The sequence below is a fragment of the Anomaloglossus baeobatrachus genome, chromosome 3, assembly GCF_048569485.1.
Source record: "Anomaloglossus baeobatrachus isolate aAnoBae1 chromosome 3, aAnoBae1.hap1, whole genome shotgun sequence".
Taxonomy (NCBI): domain Eukaryota; kingdom Metazoa; phylum Chordata; class Amphibia; order Anura; family Aromobatidae; genus Anomaloglossus; species Anomaloglossus baeobatrachus.
In genome coordinates this window covers 282,525,824-282,547,654 of record NC_134355.1, presented here as the reverse complement: position 1 = coordinate 282,547,654, position 21,831 = coordinate 282,525,824, and the positions used below count along the sequence as shown (strand labels likewise).

Here is a 21,831-nt window from a genome sequence, read left to right as displayed (position 1 = left end):
CACAGGTGGCGTTATGACAATCATCCCAGTACAATCCCCATCATCCTCCCTCCTTATTGGTGTACACCTCGGGGCACGAAGCCGGGCACGCCACCGCGACATCCCAAACCATCACACCGGCCCAGTGATGAGTAACTCAGGTACGAGACCCTGGGTGCTACAATTAGCATGACCTGGTCCTTCAACAACATCAGTAATATGTGGCTGCTGAACTGCAGCCCTGAGAATAGCCTCCTAGCTCCTGGAATTTATGGCTCCTCTTTTGATTAGCGAGCCTGGCATAAAGTCATTGCTGTGGTGTGATACACATGTTACGTTGCACCATGTTGACTAATCACAAGAAGAGCCTTAAGTCTGATTTACACGCTGCGACATCGCTCAAGCGATATCGTTGGGGTCACGGAATTTGTGACGCACATCAGGCTGCTTTAGCGATGTCGTTGCGTGTGACACCTATGAGCGATTTTGAATCGTCGCAAAAACATTCAAAATCACTCATCGGTGACATGCCCCCCTATTCTCAATTATCGCTGCTGCAGCTAGCGATGTAGTTCCTCGTTCGTGCGGCAGCACACATCGCTATGTGTGACACCGCAGGAACGAGGAACCTCACCTTACCTGCGGCCACCCGTAATGAGGAAGGAAGGAGGTGGGTGAGATGTTACGTCCCGCTCATCTCCGCCCCTCCGCTTCTATTGGGCAGCGGTTCAGTGACACTGCTGTGATGCTAAACGAACCGCCCCCTTAGAAAGGAGGCGGTTCGACGGTCACAGCGACGTCGCAGGCAGGTAAGTAGTGTGACGGGTCCGCGCGATGTTGTGCGCCACGGGCAGCGATTTGCCCATGTCGCACAACCAATGGGGGTGGGTACGCATGCTAGCGATATCGGTCAAGCGGCCTTTAGATGTCACAGAGAGCCCATTCTCCAGGCTTCCACCCAGCTGCCTCAGATTACTAACATGGCTAATGTGTCAGCTCCTGCAAATTGATCCACACCAGCTCTTTATAAACGTATTCCTATCAAAGAGTGTGATAAGAAAAATTAAGATATTTCTTCGCTTTCATAATAAAGATTTATTATGAAAGCGAAGAAATATCTTAATTGTTCTTATGGTAGTACCACATGGCTTACTACTGCCTTTTCCTTTTTCTCCTGGCCATCAGTCATCATTGTACTATTCCTTTACAATACAATATTTGAGTGGTTTCTCTGATTTTTCTAGTCCTTTTTGAAAGAACAGGCAACAATAAGGAGTACATGAGCAATCTATAGGCTGTATAAAGGGGTCGCCCAGTTCAAACTACTTACATGTATGTTATATAATTTCTTATGCATTTTTTTATCTATGGAAGCTGAATAATCTTCTGTCCTGGTAAAGACCCAAGACTTTTGAGGTTTGTGGCAGCTCTAAAAGGGTTTGGTGGTTTTCCTCAAACCGGAGAATGGCAGGGATTTATAATTCTGAATCACAACTTAAGGAAATTGTAATTATCCCACTCTGGAAAGAAATATCCACACATTATTTTCCTACTATGGGGAACTGTTGTTCAATACTTGTTATGCTTTTAACAAATGTTACTTTTGGTTTAACCTTACGGATAAATAAAACTCATGGGTAAGTAAATCCATGACAATTTGTGCCTACAGACAAAAGGAAATGGTTTAAACATGAGGTTTTACCTTTGGCTTTTCTCTCCACGCCTTCGGACAAATGAGGTAATCAACAGGAAGTAAGCGTCAGCTCCGATGCACAGAAAAAGTGCACTCTCGCCTTCCTTCCTCCCGCCCTGCAGATAAACCATGTTTTTTCACCTGAATGATCTTTATTTGCATGCCAGAGAACATTGGGAGCAGAAGTTCCAGTGACGTAATGACGCCTGCGCAGAATCAACACGAAGCCAATGGTCATCAGCAGAGCTCATGTTTTCTTTTCTACATTGCACATGTAGGTTGTGTGGGTTAATCTACAAAAACATGCAAATTTGAGAATTCTGAGTTGATAAGTGGGGTAGAGGGGACGTCCATTTGAAGGCCCCATCATTTAGCCACAGCTGTGGGGGGCCTCTGTGCTTGTTTCAGGAAAATAATCATGCCGTTAAAATCATCACAATCAATATTGTTGTTTACGAGAGAAATTCAATATCAAATTTTGTGGTCCATTTTCTCCTATTAATCTGTGTGAAAATGTAAAAATTGGGTCTTGAACAAGATTTTAGTAGGAAAAATGTAATTTTTCATCTGCACAGCCTAAAGTTATACAATTATGGGAATACCCGTGGTTTTAAAATGCTCATCGTTGCCCATATGAATTTCTCGAGAGGTGTAATTTCTCAAATGGTCACATATGGATAGTGTAAGCAGTTCTGGCATCTCCGAAGTTCTACTAATGTGATGTGGCATCTGCAATTTATTCTAGCAAAAATTGTGCTCCAAAAGTGGTGCTGCTTACCTTCCATTTGCCCAAACTGTACTTTCAATTTTGCAAAAATGGACAATTTGTGGCTTACATTTTCATGAAAAAACATAATAGTTAATTTTCATGGCCCAATTATAGATGGACCTAGGTCTTTTTTCAACTTAAGTAACTATGTAACATTTTGTGAAATACTGGTGGGTTCAAGATGTGCATTACACCATTAGATGAATTCCTTACAGAGTATAGTTTTCAAACTGTGGTGACTTTTAGGAGTTTCTTTTTTTTTTGGCAACTAGAGTTGGGGCCTCTACAAATGACCTATGACCTCTGCAGGCTATTCTAGACAAAGTTGGATTGCAAAAATCAAATCGCCCTTCTAAAGTTTTTATAACTGGAAGATACCTTAAAGGGAATTTCACAGGTGGTTTTGATACCTCATCTGAGAGAAGCATGATGTAGGCAAAGAGACCCTGAATCCAACAATGCATAACTTGGTTTACTCAGTGCAGTCATTCTGACACAATCAGCTGAGGAAGCTAACTCTGCCCACACCAGGCTTTCTATGTACAATATCTATAGATATTGAGCTGCTTATCATAGGAGGGGTGTGTCGGAAAACTAGGCATGCACTACTGTAGTCCGAGCAATGATAATCTCCTTGTGTTAAAACAATAATTGCAAGTAAACAGCACAAAGATTAATAAGAGAGACAGCTGAAATCTGTGTTTTAACCTCTACAGCACGCTGTTTTCAGATTACATAGTAAAAAATCTGCTGAAAAGATTCCCTTTAAATCATATCTCCCAGCTGTTCTGGATCCAGTTGAACTGTCCCAAATTTGGAGAGTATATCCTCACATCACCTGTGCCTTGTCCTAAAAGCATAATTGCAGTCGAATATAAAGAGCCAAAAAGTTGATCCTCTACCATATGTAAACACTGGTTATGTTACAGGCACAGGGAAGAGGATCAGTACACACGGTGTGTGTTTGTGTGTGTGTGTGCGCAAAAATTGATGTAGCAGAGCGCTGTATGCATGTGTGATTTGATGTAACAGAAATGTGTGTATTGCTGTCAGAATTTTATTTGTATTGATGAAGCAGAACTGTTTGTATGTGCTTATATTGATATAGCAGAGCTATGTGTGTGTTCATGTAGCAGAGCTGTGATTGTATTAATGAGGGGTATGTGTGTGTGTGTGGGTGTATGTTTGTATTGATGTAGCAGATCTGTGTGTGTACACTGTAGGGGTGTTATACTATGTGGAGGGGAAAGGGATAGGGAATGTATGGTGTAGGTATATAAAAATTGCACAAGATACGCCACTGTATGTGTCCTTTTTTAAAAAAGTTGGAAGGTACGCTTAAAATTATGGCCCAAAGTCTGATGTGATTTTGCTAACAATATTTCCTGCTCTGATTTCTGCCAAGTGCAGCATTGGCATGAAGACCTTGTTAAATCAAAGTGATAACTACAGTATATCGTGCTATGGTAGACTGTTGGCAAATATGTGTGTTTGTAAGAATATTCAATGCAGTGAATGCTGGTTTGGATCTATATAAGGGCTGAAATTATAATAAAATGTCTTTAAGCTTCTCTTGGATTTTAACGCCTTCACCCCCCAGCTTTTTTTCACCTTCACGACCGGGCCAACGTTTTACATTCTGACCAGTGTATGATGTAATAACTCTGGAATGCTTCAACGGATCCCAGTGATTTTGAGTTTGTTTTTTTTGTGACATATTGTACTTCATGTTAATGGTAAATTTAGGCCGATCATTTTTGTGTTTGTGAAAATATCAGAAATTTGGAAAATTTCGATCTTCAAATTTTGAATTTTTATGCCCTTAAACCAGGGAGCTATGTCACACAAAATAATTAATAAACAACATTTCCCACATGTCTACTTTATATCAGCACAATCTTTGAAACATATTTTTTTTATTAAGAAGTTAAAAAGGTTAAAAGTTTGAGCAATTTCTAATTTTTCCAACAAAATTTACAAAACCATTTTTTTTTTTAGGGACCACATTACGTTAGAAGTGACTCTGAGAGGCCTAGGTGACAGAAAATACCCGAAAGTGACATAATTCTAAAAACTGCACCCCTCAAAGTACTCAAAACCCCATACACGAAATGTATTAACCCTTCAGGGATTTCACAGGACAAAAAAAGTGGAAGGAAAAAATGAAAATTTTTACTATTTACCACAAAATGTTATTTTAGCCCCAAATTTTGTATTCTCACAAGAGAATCGGGAAAAACTGCACCATACAATTTGTTATGCAATTTCTCCTCAGTACGCCGATACCTAATATGTGGTGGAAATCTACTTTTAGGGCATACGGCAGGGCTCAGAAGGGAAAAAGCGCCATTTGAATGTTGAAACGCAGAATTGTGTGTACATGTATGCCATCCAGGTGGCACATACCAGAATAAATAGCATTAAAGAAATTACTGATATTTATTAGTGATGGGTGAGCACTACCACGCTTGGTACTTGTAATGATGAGTGATCACTACAATGCTTGAGTGCTGTTTACTCGAGTCGAGCAGGTCAGACGCTCGGACGGGCTCAACTTGATTAACGAGTATAATGGAAGTCAATAATTGGGCAGTCCGGCACTCTGCCCACACAGCCAGCCATGAATAGGACATTTCTATAGAGAGGCAGGGCGTTTTTTTTTTTTTGTTTGTTTGACACACCACATCTCAAAATCGGTGTTTTTACCCCCAGTTAAAGCTGTTCAAGGACTAAAAGAGGCTCTCACTGGGGTGCCTTCTCCCATCATTCAGTGAAGTGAGCCTATGCTTTGTTTTCCATTTTTCACTATTGACACATCCAAGCACCAGCGATACTCAGCCAAGCACGACTATAACCTAGCACACCGATGTTCGATTGAATAACGAGCAGTGATGAGCGCACTCGCTCATCAGTAAAGTTTTTTGTGTTTAAAGATGTGCAAAGATGTAGGTAGGTAGATAGGTAGCTATCCGGCAGGTATATAACTTCACAACTATATGATGCATTATAAAATTGCATTACAAACCTTAATTTGAATTTTCTCTCACCATAAGGGTATATATCACTATAAACAACAAGGCCCCTTATAAAAAAATATATACTTTATTAATATTCTCAGAAATCGGTGCAAGTTAAAAACTGTAGGTGCATAGATTATGGTTCAGGGATGGGTTCCTGGGCTCGTTCCCTGGTCTCCCCCTTCCTGACCGTGGGGGTCGGCACCCTAATATAGACGCTATGGTGCCCCCACTCAAAACGTGGACTGGCCCTGGATGTCCCTTTGCTGCAAACTTGTTCGTGCTGCTATGCTAGAGTGAGGGGTCTTACATAATATATAAGGTGATACACACTCATGCCTCTCACAATCTTAGTCTGTATGGATCAGGGGTGCTAATATCAGACTGCTCCTTCTGTTTCCAATAAACAGACATATATTTCTCAATGCTGCAGATTAAAATACAGTTCTCTAAGATGAAAGGGACTAATCAAGGGCACAGTCTATTTGCTATGCAGCCTCATATGGATGTGTCATCATAAGTATCTTGGCTCAAATAGCCTGTCCTTTGCCGCCAACCGTGGCTCTCTGCCCAACGTGTTTCCCCTCCAGGACTTCCAATACAACGGAGGTTCCTCAGGGGCTGTCCAAATGGAGTCAAAAATACAATTTGATTTTGTTTATAACATCATTAGATAGGATAGACCCTTCAATGAGGTTTTTCTTTGATCATAGTCAGTAAAGCCTATAGAGATGCATAAGCTAGGCATCTGTCAGTAATACAGGGGATGTTTTTTCTTCCTGTTGTCACAATGCATAGGCATAAGCACCAGTAGCTTCCCTTATAAGCCCTAGACCCTTCAATGAGGTTTTTCTTTGATCATGGCCAGTAAAGCCTATAAGGATACATAAGCTGGGCGTCTGTCAGTGATACAGGGGATGATTTTTCTTCTTATTGTCACAATGCATATGCATAAGCACTAGCAACTTCCCTTATAAATCATTGACCCTTCAATGAGGTTTTTCTTTGATCATAGCCAGTGAAGCCTGTAAGGATGCCTAAACTGGGCGTCTGTCAGTGATACAGGGGATGATTTTTCTTCTGACAGGTCCGGCTGAGTGGATGTGTATAATGGACGTCTGGTGATCAGGTCAGAGGGCGGCGTCCACCACCCTCTGACCTGATCACCAGACGTCCATTATACACATCCACTCAGCCGGACCTGTCAGAAGAAAAATCATCCCCTGTATCACTGACAGACGCCCAGCTTATGTATCCTTATAGGCTTTACTGGCCATGATCAAAGAAAAACCTCCTTGAAGGGTCCAGGGCTTATAAGGGAAGCTACTAGTGCTTATGCCTATGCATTGTGACAACAGGAAGAAAAAACATCCCCTGTATTACTGACAGATGCCTAGCTTATGCATCTCTATAGGCTTTACTGACTATGATCAAAGAAAAACCTCATTGAAGGGTCTATCCTATCTAATGATGTTATAAACAAAATCAAATCGTATTTTTGACTCCATTTGGACAGCCCCTGAGGAACCTCCGTTGTATTGGAAGTCCTGGAGGGGAAACGCGTTGGGCAGAGAGCCACGGTTGGCGGCAAAGGACAGGCTATTTGAGCCAAGATACTTATGATGACACATCCATATGAGGCTGCATAGCAAATAGACTGTGCCCTTGATTAGTCCCTTTCATCTTAGAGAACTGTATTTTAATCTGCAGCATTGAGAAATATATGTCTGTTTATTGGAAACAGAAGGAGCAGTCTGATATTAGCACTCCTGATCCATACAGACTAAGATTGTGAGAGGCATGAGTGTGTATCACCTTATATATTATGTAAGACCCCTCACTCTAGCATAGCAGCACGAACAAGTTTGCAGCAAAGGGACATCCAGGGCCAGTCCACGTTTTGAGTGGGGGCACCATAGCGGCTATATTAGGGTGCCGACCCCCACGGTCAGGAAGGGGGAGACCAGGGAACGAGCCCAGGAACCCATCCCTGAACCATAATCTATGCACCTACAGTTTTTAACTTGCACCGATTTCTGAGAATATTAATAAAGTATATATTTTTTTATAAGGGGCCTTGTTGTTTATAATTATAAAATTGCACCCTGGAATTTGTAGATTATTTTGCAGCTTTGTATTAATCAAATAAATGGAAAAGACTACATGGAGTCCCTCCTATTTTTGATAATACCAGCTCCCAGCCATATCTTTGCTGGGAAGGTTCATGTTTTTTGGAGCCTTCCCCAGCCTAAAATTAGCAGCCCGCATCCGTCCTAGAATTGGCGCATCACATTAGATGCCAAAATTCTGGTGGTTGGCCTCAGCTCTTCCTGATTTGCCCTGGTGCGGTGGCAATCGGGGTAATGATTTATTGGGTTGATGACAGCTGACATCAAGAACTGGTTTTAGTAATGGAGAGGCGTCTATCAGAGAATCCTCCATTACTAACAAACTAATAAATAAAAAGGAAAAACACCCAATACTTTAATGAAATAAACACTCCACGACACTTTCCTTTGTTCACCACTCTATTTAAAACAAAGCCTTTAGAGCCTCGTTCTGACACTCCATAGACTTTGCCAACAGCCACTTCCCGGTCAGGCTGCGCTGTTCATGACTTGGCGACACTGGATAATAGATAGATAATAGATTGATTGACGAAAGATAGATAAATGACACACAGCACATTATATGTACCTATATAGGTCTTTTCATTCCTGAGGTGTTACAAGAGCACTGGGTTTTCAGCACCTTCTTATTTCTTTTTTTTCAGTTTTACATGAGGCTGTCATGTCACCCAAAAGGTCCTGGCAGCATCTTCAGCCTTTTCTGAAATTAAATGGTGGAGAAAAAAGCTTTTAGCTCCTTGTTCCACTATTCAATTCAGCAGTCTGTCACTGCGAACAGCTGATTGGTCTGGTTAGTCCAATCAGCTGAGTCCTTCCCCTGCTGCCTGCACTGTGTGCTGCTCGGGGAAGCTGAAGCAGGGGGCACGTCTGGCAGATACTGAACGTAGCTTCAGGAGTAGGTCTGGCAGAGACTAGGCGTGGCTTCAGAGTTTGATATGGCCGAGATGGGGCGTGGCTTCATGGGCGGGTCTGGCAGAGGCTAGGCATGGCTTTAAGGGTGGGTCTGGCAGAGATGGGGCATGGGTTCATTGGTGGGTGTGGTAGAGACTGGGCGTGACTTTAGGGGCGGGTCTGGCAGAGATGGATCATGGCCTCATTGGTGGGTCTGGCAGAGACTGGTAATGGCTTGAGGGATGAGTCTGACAAAGACTGAGCGTGGCCTCAGTTGTTGCGACCAGACTCCAGACAGTAAAACACTAATCGGGGTGTGAGCAGCTCCTCCAGAATCAGGAGGGAGTTGGTGACATGACTAAGTGTGGTATCTAGGCAATGGCACAGAATGCTAACAGGGAGAATATTATAAAATGTCAGCATACTGCAGCCTAGGTACACACACAAGTTATAGAGGAATTCCGGACAACTCCTTGGGCTTTCTGCCTGTAATAACTATATTTTGATATAATAATAAGCTATTTTTTTATTTTTATTTATTACGACAAATGGCCTATAAGTAATGGAAACATGATGTCATCTGGGCTTTGATTCAAAATACGCATGAAATTTAATTCTGCATGCTTATTTTTAGCTATACAGGTGCATTAATGATTTATTTAGAGTATTTATATAGAGCTATCATATTCTGTGCGCTGGGCAATGTAGAACAATACAGGAGATCAGAACAAAAGATAAAAAGTATGTATTATTGGATTATCTGGAAGGTTCATTTGTATTCATGACCCAGCAGAAAGTGATCTGTGCACATACGATAATAAGATAAAGAGAGAAGTGAACATAAAATGTGATTTATATCTTCTTAGTGTTTTGTTTCTTTCCTAGGTAATCTGTGTGTGCATATTAACCGCTATCCTTGGGTGTATATTTGGACTGAAACCAAGCTGCTCTAGAGAAGGTAAAAGATGCCTGGATGACCTTGTGTTTTTTACTACTTTTCAAGCTCCTCTTAAGGCTCAGTCACACACAATGACTTACCAGCGATCCCAAAAACGATGCGACCTGATAGGGATCGCAGGTAAGTCACACAGTCAGATCTTACCAGCGATGCAGGAACAATACAGGTCGCAGTAGCAACCTGTATAACGATCTCAGCAGTCACTGCGACCCTGTCACACAGTGTCAAACACATCGATGTGTCCTGCCAAGCAGGACATCGCCTTTGAAGAAAATGGCCTGGACCATTCTGCAACGACTAGAGATCTAACAGCAGAGGCCTGATCGCTGGTAGGATTCACACATAACAAGATCGCTAACGGATCGCTACTGCGTCACAGAAACCGTGACTCAGCTGCAATCTTGCTAGCAATCTCGTTATGTGTGACGGTACCTTAAGTTTTATAGATTGGTCCCCGTTGGTTAGACATCCCATCATCTTTGTTGGCGAAGCACAGTATGAGGTTCCTGGATCCCAATGCAAAACCCGTAATAGCTATCGTAAATGGGGATAATTTATTTTACTGGTCTTCTATTGAGCAGAAGGACCTTTTGGGCCCCCTCAGATTCTAGAACTTTGGTACACCCCAGGCAAGCCCCGGAATTAAGCTCTTGCCTTGAAGTTCCATCTACTATTTCAAAAATGTAGTGATAACCTGCTTAAAGGGAACCTGTCAGGTCATTTATGTGTTCTAACCTAGTAGCAGGGTGATGTGTGACCTAGTAACCCTTTCCTACCCATCCCTGTGTTGTGATAATGTGTAAAGTGAATGTATAAAAATGTGTTTAATTACTTGTGTACCCTATGTAAGTGAGCAGGCGCTGTAGCCCCATGGGCGTCACATCGCCCTGTGCACATTCGCATAGATGGTATCACGTCCCCGTGGATGTGATACCATGGGTTTACATGAGCGACGTGATCGTCGCTGCTTCAGATCCTGCTCGTGCACACTTACCATTCCCGCAGCCTTGCTTGCTTCTCATCTTCAGACGCACTCTGCGCATGCTCAAAAGATTCATTCAGTTCCGGTCATGCACAGAGCACGTCTGAAGACGAGAAGCAAGCACCCGGATAACAAGGCTGCGGGAATGGTAAGTGCGCACGTGCGGGATCTGAAGCAGCAACGATCGCGTCGCTCATGTAAATCCATGGTATCATGCCCACACGGGCATGATACCATCTATGTGAACGTCCACAGGGCGATGTGACGCCCATGGGGCTACAGCCCCTGCTCATTTACATAGGGTACACATAAGTAATAAGACACATTTATATACATGCACATTACACATTATTACAACACAGGGATGGGTAGGAAGGGGTTACTAGGCCACACATCACACTGCTGCTAGGTTAGAACACATAAATGACCTGACAGGTTCCCTTTAACAGTTTTAACACATTACCATGATTTTCAACCAGTTATATTACTTTTATTTCAATTCTAGTAAACTCCTGCAAAAATCGTTGCTTTGAACGTAAATTTGGGAGCTGCCGTTGTGATGCTGCCTGTGTTCAACTTGGAAACTGCTGTTTCGATTACCAAGATGTGTGCATACAACCAGGTAAGAAAACTCATTGCAACTAAAAAGTCTACATTTTACAGTTGCTACTTACGATTTATATGATTTTGTTATTAAATATAGAGAAATTGGTCAGTCAGCTTTTTACCTCGCATACTAATTTGTTACTGGGCATTGTAACATATTTAGAATTACGTGAAATGATGAAGAACAGGAATTTAAGCAGATAAGGGCTGGACTGGGAATAGCTGCTCCTTTAGATGTCTGCCAAAAGTGCATAGTTATCATTATACATGGAAAACTCCCTAAAATAGTTCCCACTTAGCATTTTTCTTTACACTACAGTTTTTTTTGTTTTTTTTTACAAAATTAGTGTTGCAAATATTGTTTGCTCAGATCTTGTAGTAGTGATGAGTGAGCACTACGATGCTCGTATACTTGGTACTTGTAACGAGAAGTTGGATGCTTGGATGGGCGCGACTCGTGTACAGAGTATTATGGAAGTCAATGACTTAAACATTTTTCTGAGAAATCTTCTGGTAAAATACTCACATCCCCCCTTGACTTCTATTGTACTCTGGTACACGAGTCTCGTCCATCCGAGCGTTTCACTGCTCTTATCGAGTACCAAGCACCTGAGCATGATAGTGCTCACTCATCACTACATATAAGTACTTTTTCAGCAAACTGTCCGTAAAATCTAATTCTATTTTTGGCATATTGTAAGTGTTCTTCACTTAGCACCTCTGAATTATTCACTTCTATAACTTCTAGAAGGAGGACTTTCTATATGACTGCCATTGCCCACTGTCTATATGGATTCTAGTGAATTTGATGAGAGCTGCATATCACCTCATTCATACTGGCTTGACATCTAATACCTCAGTGATAATGACTGATAAGTTTGTGTTAATATAATAAGAATGCAAGGCAACAGAAGAAAAAAGCTAATGCATAATGGACGCGAAATCCAGAGAGTGAAACAGTATCACCGTGGTCTTGAGTCAATAACAATCTTTATTTAGAAAATCCAAAACACACAATATATGGTTAAAATCAATTAAAAACACGCAGTATCAAATCCATGTCCCCCATAGATGACAATGATAGGGTATGACCATGTGCAAAGGATACAAAAAATATTCAAAAATTGCGACCCTTATCAAAATACAGAATGGTATAGTGAGCAGACCTCTAAGAGTGTAAACCGATAAGTAGATACATATATATCTGTCAGGGCATAAGCAAGTACCAGTGTCAGTAAGGTCTGTATAGCTAAGGGATAAGTCCTTTTACTCATAAGGAAGTTGAGCTATATTAGTACCAGACTTTCTAATCATCAGGGCCACAACATAACAGGATGTACAAAAAACAATGCAATACCTAAAAGTATATACCACAGGGTACCTTGTGACCCTTAGACCCTGTATGTAGACAATGGATACATTATTCAATGATGTAAAACTGGCAAGACATGTAATAGCTCAACAATCCAGTACTCTATAGAGAGATAGCAGTATACCTAACCTCAGAATAGGACAGAAAGCGCATGGTAATACCCGCCTGTAATAATAATGTGCTGTATTCATGAGGGAGTAGCAAAATCATTTTTTTATCAAACCAACTGCAGATATACCAATGGATAGAGATACATTCATTACCGAGTTGGGGTGTACCGTAAAATAGACTATGAACAATTTTATTCTATGGATGCTTCCTTTTATGCAGCTCACATCTGGACATGTGACAAACTAAGATGCGGAGAGAAAAAACTCAATGGAAGTCTGTGTTCCTGTTCTGATGATTGCAAGGACACATATGAATGCTGTGTTAATTACGATGCAGTTTGCAGAGGTGAGTTCATCTAGTGGTAAAATATAATTGATTCTGCGAGTGATGAGTGAGCAGTACCAAGCTCGGGAGTTTGGTACTCGATAAGAGTAGTAGAACACTTGGATGGCATGACTCAAGTACAGAGTATAATGGAAGGCAAAGGGCAACTCGAGCATTTTTCTGGAACATCTTGGTCAAGGCTTGTAGGCATCCACTGCCAGCCTATTCATTTCCACTCTTCATTGATATGAGGGAATGTGAAAACAGTCAAGTGCACTATCCAACATTTCCTACTGGGAATCTCTAGTTTTAATATAGCTTGTAGTGTCGCACATACCGTTCTGACAATAATAAATCCTTCCTTGTGACCAGTGGAGAAAACTCCCTTTTAAAGTTTTCCAAAAGTTAACATTAAAAGCCTACTAAGAGTAGACACTTGTAGACAAGTGTCTCATCTGCATTTTCCCATGTTTTCTTGGTTTCTTTAAACTAAAAAGTTACCATGTCCTGAGGACATTGCATTGGAAGGAGCATCCCACACTCCAAAGATTAAAAGCATTCCTTTATCTAGCACGAAGATTAAAAGCAGACCTTGCATGGAAAATGTCCTGCTGAAGCCTTTCAAGCTAAACTGTAGCGTATTTCCCACACAGGACATTTATACATTTCTGTTTTGTCCTTTTTTTTTCAATTTTGCTTAATTCTAAACACCTAAAAGAAATGTTTTGTTTTGTTTTTTTTTTCATATTACTTTTTAGGATTTTTCAATAAGTACAAGTAAATAAAAAGAAATTGACAAAACAGTTACATCATTGAAAGTGCAGCAAGATTTGTACCAGACTTCACAATGCAAGCTGCTTACATTATAGGACTTAAGGGGGCTTTACACGCTGCGACATTGCTAATGCGAACTCGTTGGGGGTCACAGAATTGGTGATGCACATCCGGCTGCATTAGCGATGCCGTTGCGTGTGACACCAATGAGCGTTTTTGCATCGTTGCAAAAACGTGAAAAATCGCTCATCGGTGACATGGGGGTCCATTCTCTAAAATCATTACTGCAGCAGTAACGAGGTTGTTCCTCGTTCCTGCGGCAACACACATAGCTCCGTGTGACACCGCAGGAACGAGGCAGCTCTCCTTACCTGCCTCCTGGCCGCTATGCGGAAGGAAGGAGGTGGGCGGGATGTTAAGTCCCACTCAGCTCCGCCCCTCTGCTGCTATTGGGCGGCTGCTCAGTGATGTCGCTGTGACGCCGCACGGACCGCCCCCTTAGAAAGGAGGCGGTTCGCCGGTCACAGCGACGTCGCCGGGCAGGTAAGTATGTGTGACGGGTCCGGGCGATGTTGTGCGGCACGGGCAGCGATTTGCCAGTGTCACGCAACAGATGGGGGCGGGTACCCACACTAGCGATATCGGGACCGATATCGCAGTGTGTAAAGCCCGCTTTAGACCAAAATATAGTGTACTTAAAGGGGTTTACCAGTCTTGGGGTTAAAGTCTGCAGTCACTTTATGTGACTGCAGACTTGTGTATCCTCACAGCACACAGTGCGTGCTGTCAGGATTCTCCATCCCTTGAAGCGTGCGGGTGCGTGATCACAAGTATGCGATTTGCATACATGTAGTCACATGCTGACTAGTTGTGTGAAAATTGCATACTTCATATGGTGCCTGCAATCCCTTTAATATAAAAATGGTGCCCTGAGTCGGGGGCAGTTGAAGCACATTCTAAAACTAATCCTACACATTATATGCCCGTCAGACAAGGGATGCTTTGGCTGATTATTCAGTTTTCATCCGCCTCACACATACAAAAAGGCAGTTTTCTGCCAATTCTGCCATCTCTTAAAGGGGTTATCCGGCTTCTTTTGACTTTTTTTTCATTATTACACTATTGGGCTACATTGGGGCAGGTAAGTAGATAGAGACCACTTACCTGCCCCGCTGTCAGCCCCTCTCCCCCGGCTCAGAGCGGTCATGTGACCCCTCCTGCCGTGATTTTGCTGCTTCCGGCCTTTGCACGTCTACATGGGCAGAGCCATGTTGACATGCAAATCTGGAACAGCATGTCACCTCCCTGCTGGGCTGTACAGTGTTTGGAGTAAACGCCCCCGTTCCCTGCCCCCTCCCACACATTCCCCCCGCACCCCGTACTCTGCCCACAACCTCCCACACACTCCGTAGTCTCCCTCCTCCGCCTCCTGTGCCCAGCTACGTGCGCCCTGAATTGCAGCCGAGTCAGTGTCCAGTTCAATAAGGCAAGGAACACTTGTTGTCCGATACACTGCCAGCGCTGTATCCCCAGCGCTTTATCATGTGGACTGCCTGACGCCCTGGGAACTGACCCCCCCCCATTTCACCCCCCCCCTGTCAGTGTTTGCCCCCCTCTGCAGTATAAGCTGCCTCTCATTCTCAGCCTGCATTGCGTGCATCTGCGGGGATGACGAGCGCTGCTTCACTGCCCGTGCAGTCTGTGTCCCGCTCCCTGCCAGCCCCGCAGCTGCCCGCACTGCAATGTCAGTGTCTGCCCGCAGTATCTGCAGCTTTTCACGCCGCGGGGCTGGCAGGGAGCAGGACACTGACGCTCTCCCGCTGTGACGCACAGATCGCTGTGTGTGACAGCGAGAGAGCGACGAAATGAAGCCAGCAGGAGCCGGCATCAGGCAGCTGCGGAAAGCTGTAACCAAGGTAAACATCGGGTAACCAAGGTGGTTACCCGATATTTACCTTAGTTACCAGCCTCCGCCGCTCTCGCTGCCAGCGCTGGCTCCTGCTCTGTGCACATGTAGCTGCAGTACACATCGGGTTAATTAACCCGATGTGTACTGTAGCTAGGAGAGCAGGGAGCCAGCGCCCAGTGTGCGCGGCTCCCTGCTCTCTGCACATGTAGCTGCAGGTTAGATTAGATGACATAATTACCTGCAGTAACGATCTCCTGCCTCCTGACGTCACCGCGGTCACTGCCTTCTCTGCCCGTCTCGCGGGCGGCCCGAGACTGTCACTAGCAGTGACGTCACGGGCTCTCGCGATACTGCGTAGAACGCGGCGGGCATAGAAGTCAGTGACAGCGCTGACATCAGGAGAGCATGAGATCGTTACTGCAGGTAATGAACTCATCTAACCTCCTGACGGCAGCGCTCGGCATCCCCTGCAGTGACCTGGGCTGACCTATTGATGTTAGCTCAGGTCACTGCACGGCTCTCCCAGCCAATGGGGAACATTTTGTTCTTCATTGACTGGGAGTCTCATTGACTATGGTATGGATCGCCGTGCGACACCGTTATTGGATTACGCCGGACCCGGATTTGATTGTTCTTGTCAATAAATTGTTGAAAGAGGGAATGTGGGGAGTGTTTTTTCAAATAAAAATTTTTTGGTTGTCTATTTTTTATTTCTTACTGACTGGGTTGGTGATGTCGGGTATCTGATAGATGCCTGACCTCACCAACCCCAGGGCTTGATGCCAGGTGACATTACACATCTGGCATCAACCCCATATATTACCCCGTTTGCCAACGCACCAGGGCGCGGGATGAGCTGGGGCAAAGCGCCAGGATTGGCACGTCCAATGGATGCGCCACTTCTGGGGCAGCTGTAGCCTGCTATTTTTAGGCTGGGGAGTGTCCAATAACGGTGGACCTCCCTAGTCTGAGAATAACAGACCACAGCTGTCCGCTTTACCTTGGCTGGTGATCCAATTTGGGGGGGACCCCACGTTTTTTGTTTTTAATTATTTATTTAATTTTAAATAACAGCGTGGGGTGCCCTCTGTTTTGGATTACCAGCCAAGGTGAAGCTGCCAGCTGTGGTCTGCAGGCTGCAGCCGTCTGCTTTACCCTAGCTGGCTACAAAAGATAAGGGGGACCTCACGTCGTTTTTTTTTTTTTTATTAATTCTTTATTTATTGGCTAAATACAAGGCTAAGCACCCCTTAGTGCCACATGAAAGGCACTAAAGGTGGCTTTACACACTGCAACATCGCAAACGACATCGCTGTAACGTCACTGGTTTTGTGACGTTACAGCGACCTCCCCAGCGACATTGCAGTGTGTGAAACACATCAGCGACCTGGCCTCTGCTGTGAAGTTGTGATCGCTAGAAATCGTTCAGGACCATTCTTTGTTCCTTTTGTTTCCCGCTGTGCAGCAAAGTCTCAGTGTGTAAAGGGGACTTTACAGCGACCACGCGGCTCTGTCTGTGTAGCGTCATGATTAGCGGTCACCTGTGAAGGATTCACCGGTGACCGCTAATTCCCCGAGTGACTGAAGTTTCCCCCCCTCTCTCATACTCAACAATCCCCGATCCCCGGCTCTGCACGGCATTCACACTGCTCCAGCGGCTTTTCCTTTTTTGAAAAAGCCGGCCGCTCATTAAACAATCTCGTATTCCCAGCTTTTCCCCGCCCACAGGCGCCTATGATTGGTTGCAGTGAGACACGCCCCCACGCTGAGTGACAGGTGTCTCACTGCACCCAATCACAGCAGCCGGTGGGCGTGTCTATACTGTGCAGTAAAATAAATAAATAAATAATTAAAAAATCCGGCGTGAGGTCCCCCCTATTTTAATACCAGCCAGATAAAGCCATAAGGCTGAAGGCTGGTATTCTCAGGATGGGTAGCCCCACGTTATGGGGAGCCCCCCAGCCTAACAATATCAGCCAGCGCCGCTCAGAATTGCCGCATACATTAGATGCGACAGTTCTGGGACTGTACCCGGCTATTCCCGATTTGCCCTGTTGCATTGGCAAATCGGGGTAATAAGGACTTATTGGCAGCCCATAGCTGCCAATAAGTCCTAGATTAATCATGTCAGGCGTCTGACCGAGATACCTTCCATGATTAATCTGTAAATTACAGTTAAAAAACACACACACCCGAAAAATCCTTTATTAGAAATAAAAAACACTAACAAATTCCCTCAATACCAATTTATTACCCACAACAAAGCCCTCCTTGTCCGGCGTAATCCACGTTCCTCCAGCGTCGCATCCAGCTCTGCTGCATGCAGGTGACAGGAGCTGCATAATACACCGCCGCTACGGTCACCTCCACGCAGCTAATGAAGACAGCCGCGCGATCGGCTGAGCTGTCACTGAGGTTACCTGGATGCAGCGGTGGCCGCGGGTAACCTCAGTGACAGTCCAGCTGATCGCGCTACTCAGCCGCCGCTCCTGTCAGCTCCACACAGCACATTCTGATGCAGATTTTGACACTGATTTTAAGAAAGCTGCAGCAAAATCTGCATGTCCATTGTTATGCCAGTAAAGTATATGAGAATTGAGAAGTGCCTGTGCCCACGTTGAGTATTTTGCCCTTGTGTATTTGTTGAAGATTTCTTTTTTTCGGCAACAAATCTGCACCAAATACGCAAGAGAAGAATAAGCAACGTGGCCACAGCCCTTATGAATTCTAATACACTTTGCTGGCTTCACAATGGACATGCAAATTTAGCTGCAGATTTCTCAAAATATATGTCAAAACTACACAGCATGGGCACTGGGCCTTATAGGGACCGCTATAGTAAAAGCTGCTTGAGACATCTCTGAAATATGATCTGAGTGCTCTGGGCTGCCATCAGGGCATTACAACTGTGATTTTGATATCGTGCCCGGTGAAGAGTGGTGGCCTGGCTGTACCCAGAATAATTACTAAGCATTATTAAGCTCCAGCAGGGCCAACATTTTCTCCTAGTCCTAGCCACAGCTGCAGCAGAGGTGCTTGTCAGTGTCACTTGAGGAACTACATATGACTACTGTGCATGGAAAGCCCTTCTAGGGCATTGCATGCAAATTAGCCATGTGACCAGAAACAAGGGAGTGTAGCAGAGTAGGGAGGCCGCATGTCATCCAGCAGCCCAGTGTGATGATGTCATCACTCTGCATCTCATCACAGTGCTGCGGGCAACGCAGAGGTGGCGAGGATGTGCCATCTGGTGGGGATAGGTAAGCACCCAGCTTCTTAGTATTTAGAAGCCAGGAGCTCATAACGCTGCACTCAGCACATACTGATGAGACAGCGCACAAGAGGAGAGTGCACGGGGGAGGGGGGAGACAGTTACCAGGGCGGTGGGCACCATACATCATAAAGAGCTGGGGACACCGTCAAGCAAACAAGGCTGACAGTGTCCCCAACAGCGAGTTGGCCTCAGTTTGTACAGGACCCTGGCACTTGCCCAAGTGCACCGGTGTGGTGACGCCATCTCTGCCCAACACTATGTGAACACACATATTTCTCCCCATTTATGTATAAAATTTGACAAATAATAATTTACTCACCTTTCCTCATTTCCCTGCTGCTCCATTTTCTGCAGCGTGTGTCCTGAAGCTCAGTACAGAGGGTGCGATATAGGGACATCATGCACACAGTGCTGACTCTCAGCTCACATAAACAGGGTGAAAGATGGAGCAGGGAGCTTATGATTCCTTCTTGTTTTCAACTGTATGTGCATCCACAATGTTGATGCCATTGAAAGAGTGATGCTGTGAGGGACGGGTGGCTATTACCAGTGCGGAAATGAAAGCCACCTCACAGACCTGCATCATGCTAGTAGTGACATAGGCATGCTGTGATGTATGACAGCATGACCAAAATACCATGTAGCCCAAGGAAAAAATAGTGGTCGAGATTTTTCACAAAAATCTGCAGTAACTATATTTTATTGTAGATGATGATGATTATTGTTATTATCGCACTATATCTTGCTTGCTGCTACACAGTGTAGATATGTGAATCCTCACATCACATGCAGCAGACACAGTTGTCGACAGTCAGAATGAATGGTCATGTGACCACTCGTATGCAAGCTGCATATTCCACATTCTGAGCCCAATGTGTCAATTCATATAGTGACACATAGAGGGATAAGCCTGGAGAATCTATGTGTGTGTATATATATATGTATATATATATATATATATATATATATATATATATATATATATATGTATACACATAACTATATGACACAAACCACGCACACACACTCACATGTACCATACATACATGGCGTATATATCTTCTATAGACTCACATTGGGTGCTATATATAGTCTGCCTTACACAGTATTCATTTATCTATAAGGGGTGAGGAACATCTCTTTCTGTTACCATTGTGGATGGGATGTGAGCTGATTGCTGTGTCACAGATGAGAGAAGCTGGATCTCTGCTCTGTCACATGCTGAGAGGTCAGGTGCTGGGCAGAATACTGACAGCCATTGAATGTGCAGAGGGAGGGCAGGGGGCGTTCCTGTACACTGAGGCCGGGCAGGGGGCGTTCCTGTACACTGAGGCCGGGCAGGGGGCGTTCCTGTACACTGAGGCCGGGCAGGGGGCGTTCCTGTACACTGAGGCCGGGCAGGGGGCGTTCCTGTACACTGAGGCCGGGCAGGGGGCGTTCCTGTACACTGAGGCCGGGCAGGGGGCGTTCCTGTACACTGAGGCCGGGCAGGGGGCGTTCCTGTACACTGAGGCCGGGCAGGGGGCGTTCCTGTACACTGAGGCCGGGCAGGGGGCGTTCCTGTACACTGAGGCCGGGCAGGGGGCGTTCCTGTACACTGAGGCCGGGCAGGGGGCGTTCCTGTACACTGAGGCCGGGCAGGGGGCGTTCCTGTACACTGAGGCCGGGCAGGGGGCGTTCCTGTACACTGAGGCCGGGCAGGGGGCGTTCCTGTACACTGAGGCCGGGCAGGGGGCGTTCCTGTACACTGAGGCCGGGCAGGGGGCGTTCCTGTACACTGAGGCCGGGCAGGGGGCGTTCCTGTACACTGAGGCTGGGCGGTGACAGCTCTGACTGAGGTTTGGCAACCAAGAATACAGGAAATTGTCATGTTTGTTGGAGCTAAATGTAAACAAGAGCTGCAGGGAATAAAGGGTGAATTCAAGAGAAACAAAAGTTAGAAAACAGAAAATAACAATGTAGGGGTGATTTATATGACAATACAGCACAGATTAGCTTACAATTTGTTTTGGAGTGTATGTCGGATAACTCCTTTAAGTTTAAAAAAAAAATCAGCAATTAGCACAGCCAGTCCAATTCAGTGTGTCCGAGTGAACTCCCTCTCTAAAAAAACTGAAAGAAATTAAAACAATTACCACAAATGTATAATTCAAATAGAGATATATGTATTCAATAAAGGGCAAAACTATAGTCCAGACATGTATGTTGTAATATTTCTCCCAGTTCACACTGTATAATGGGGTTACTCACTCACTTGCTGGTCTCAAGGTAGCACACAGGAACACAGTTCATTTAAAAAGTCCAGCAGTTTATTAAAATACATAAACCGCTCCTCAAACATAACAGGAGTCTCTTCTGGATTAGAGAAACACACTCACAGATTTCAGTCTGTTATCCCACTGACCCCTGTGATCTGTAACAAACCCTCTCTCAGGGGATCCTTTCAGAGGGGCTTCATCACCTCTTTCCTGAGTCCAAGAGCCTCTTTTCCTCTCCCAGAGGCTGCTCCTCAGACACCTGGGCTGTAAAATCTGTGGTACGCCCGCACCGGAGGTATGGCAGCCTCCAGTCACGGACTCCTGCCGGTGGCTACACAGAACCTCTCAGCCCATCAATTATCATTCTGGCTGCAGACTCTCTGCATGTCAGACACACACTGACTCCATGTAACCTGTATCATGTGACACATCAGACACACTCATGAGCGTTGTATGTGAATGGCCCATCCCACCCATCTCTACAGCCATCCATGAACCTGGCTCTGTGAATACAATAATCAAAACGTGGCACCACAAGTACCAGCATCGACTTCCAGGTTTACACCACTTGTGTGGTACATACCGGCCATTAAGAATGAAGCCGGTCACCTTCTTACTATGTATACAAAAAAGTAATTAACTTTTGCTGCATATAACTACCTTGCTGTAACTCCATGGGAGAAATTAATAGATCCTGAGACCCTGCAGGCAGAGAGTTGGCATGTTAAGGTTTCCCTTGGCACTGTGCGCAAACACCTGTTTGATACACCATACCATATGGTATT

The 21,831-nt window shown here is 44.6% G+C and overlaps 1 protein-coding gene across 1 annotated transcript in view; it reads left to right on the top strand.

Annotated features, from left to right (window-relative positions):
• Positions 1–21,831, top strand: part of ENPP1 (ectonucleotide pyrophosphatase/phosphodiesterase 1) — a 136,711-nt gene that overhangs the window by 16,404 nt on the left and 98,476 nt on the right. The window contains exons 2-4 of the mRNA XM_075341480.1: positions 9,364–9,436; positions 10,924–11,040; positions 12,727–12,852. Of these exons, the coding sequence (XP_075197595.1) occupies positions 9,364–9,436; positions 10,924–11,040; positions 12,727–12,852 (316 nt within the window). The remainder of the gene's footprint in view (positions 1–9,363; positions 9,437–10,923; positions 11,041–12,726; positions 12,853–21,831) is intronic.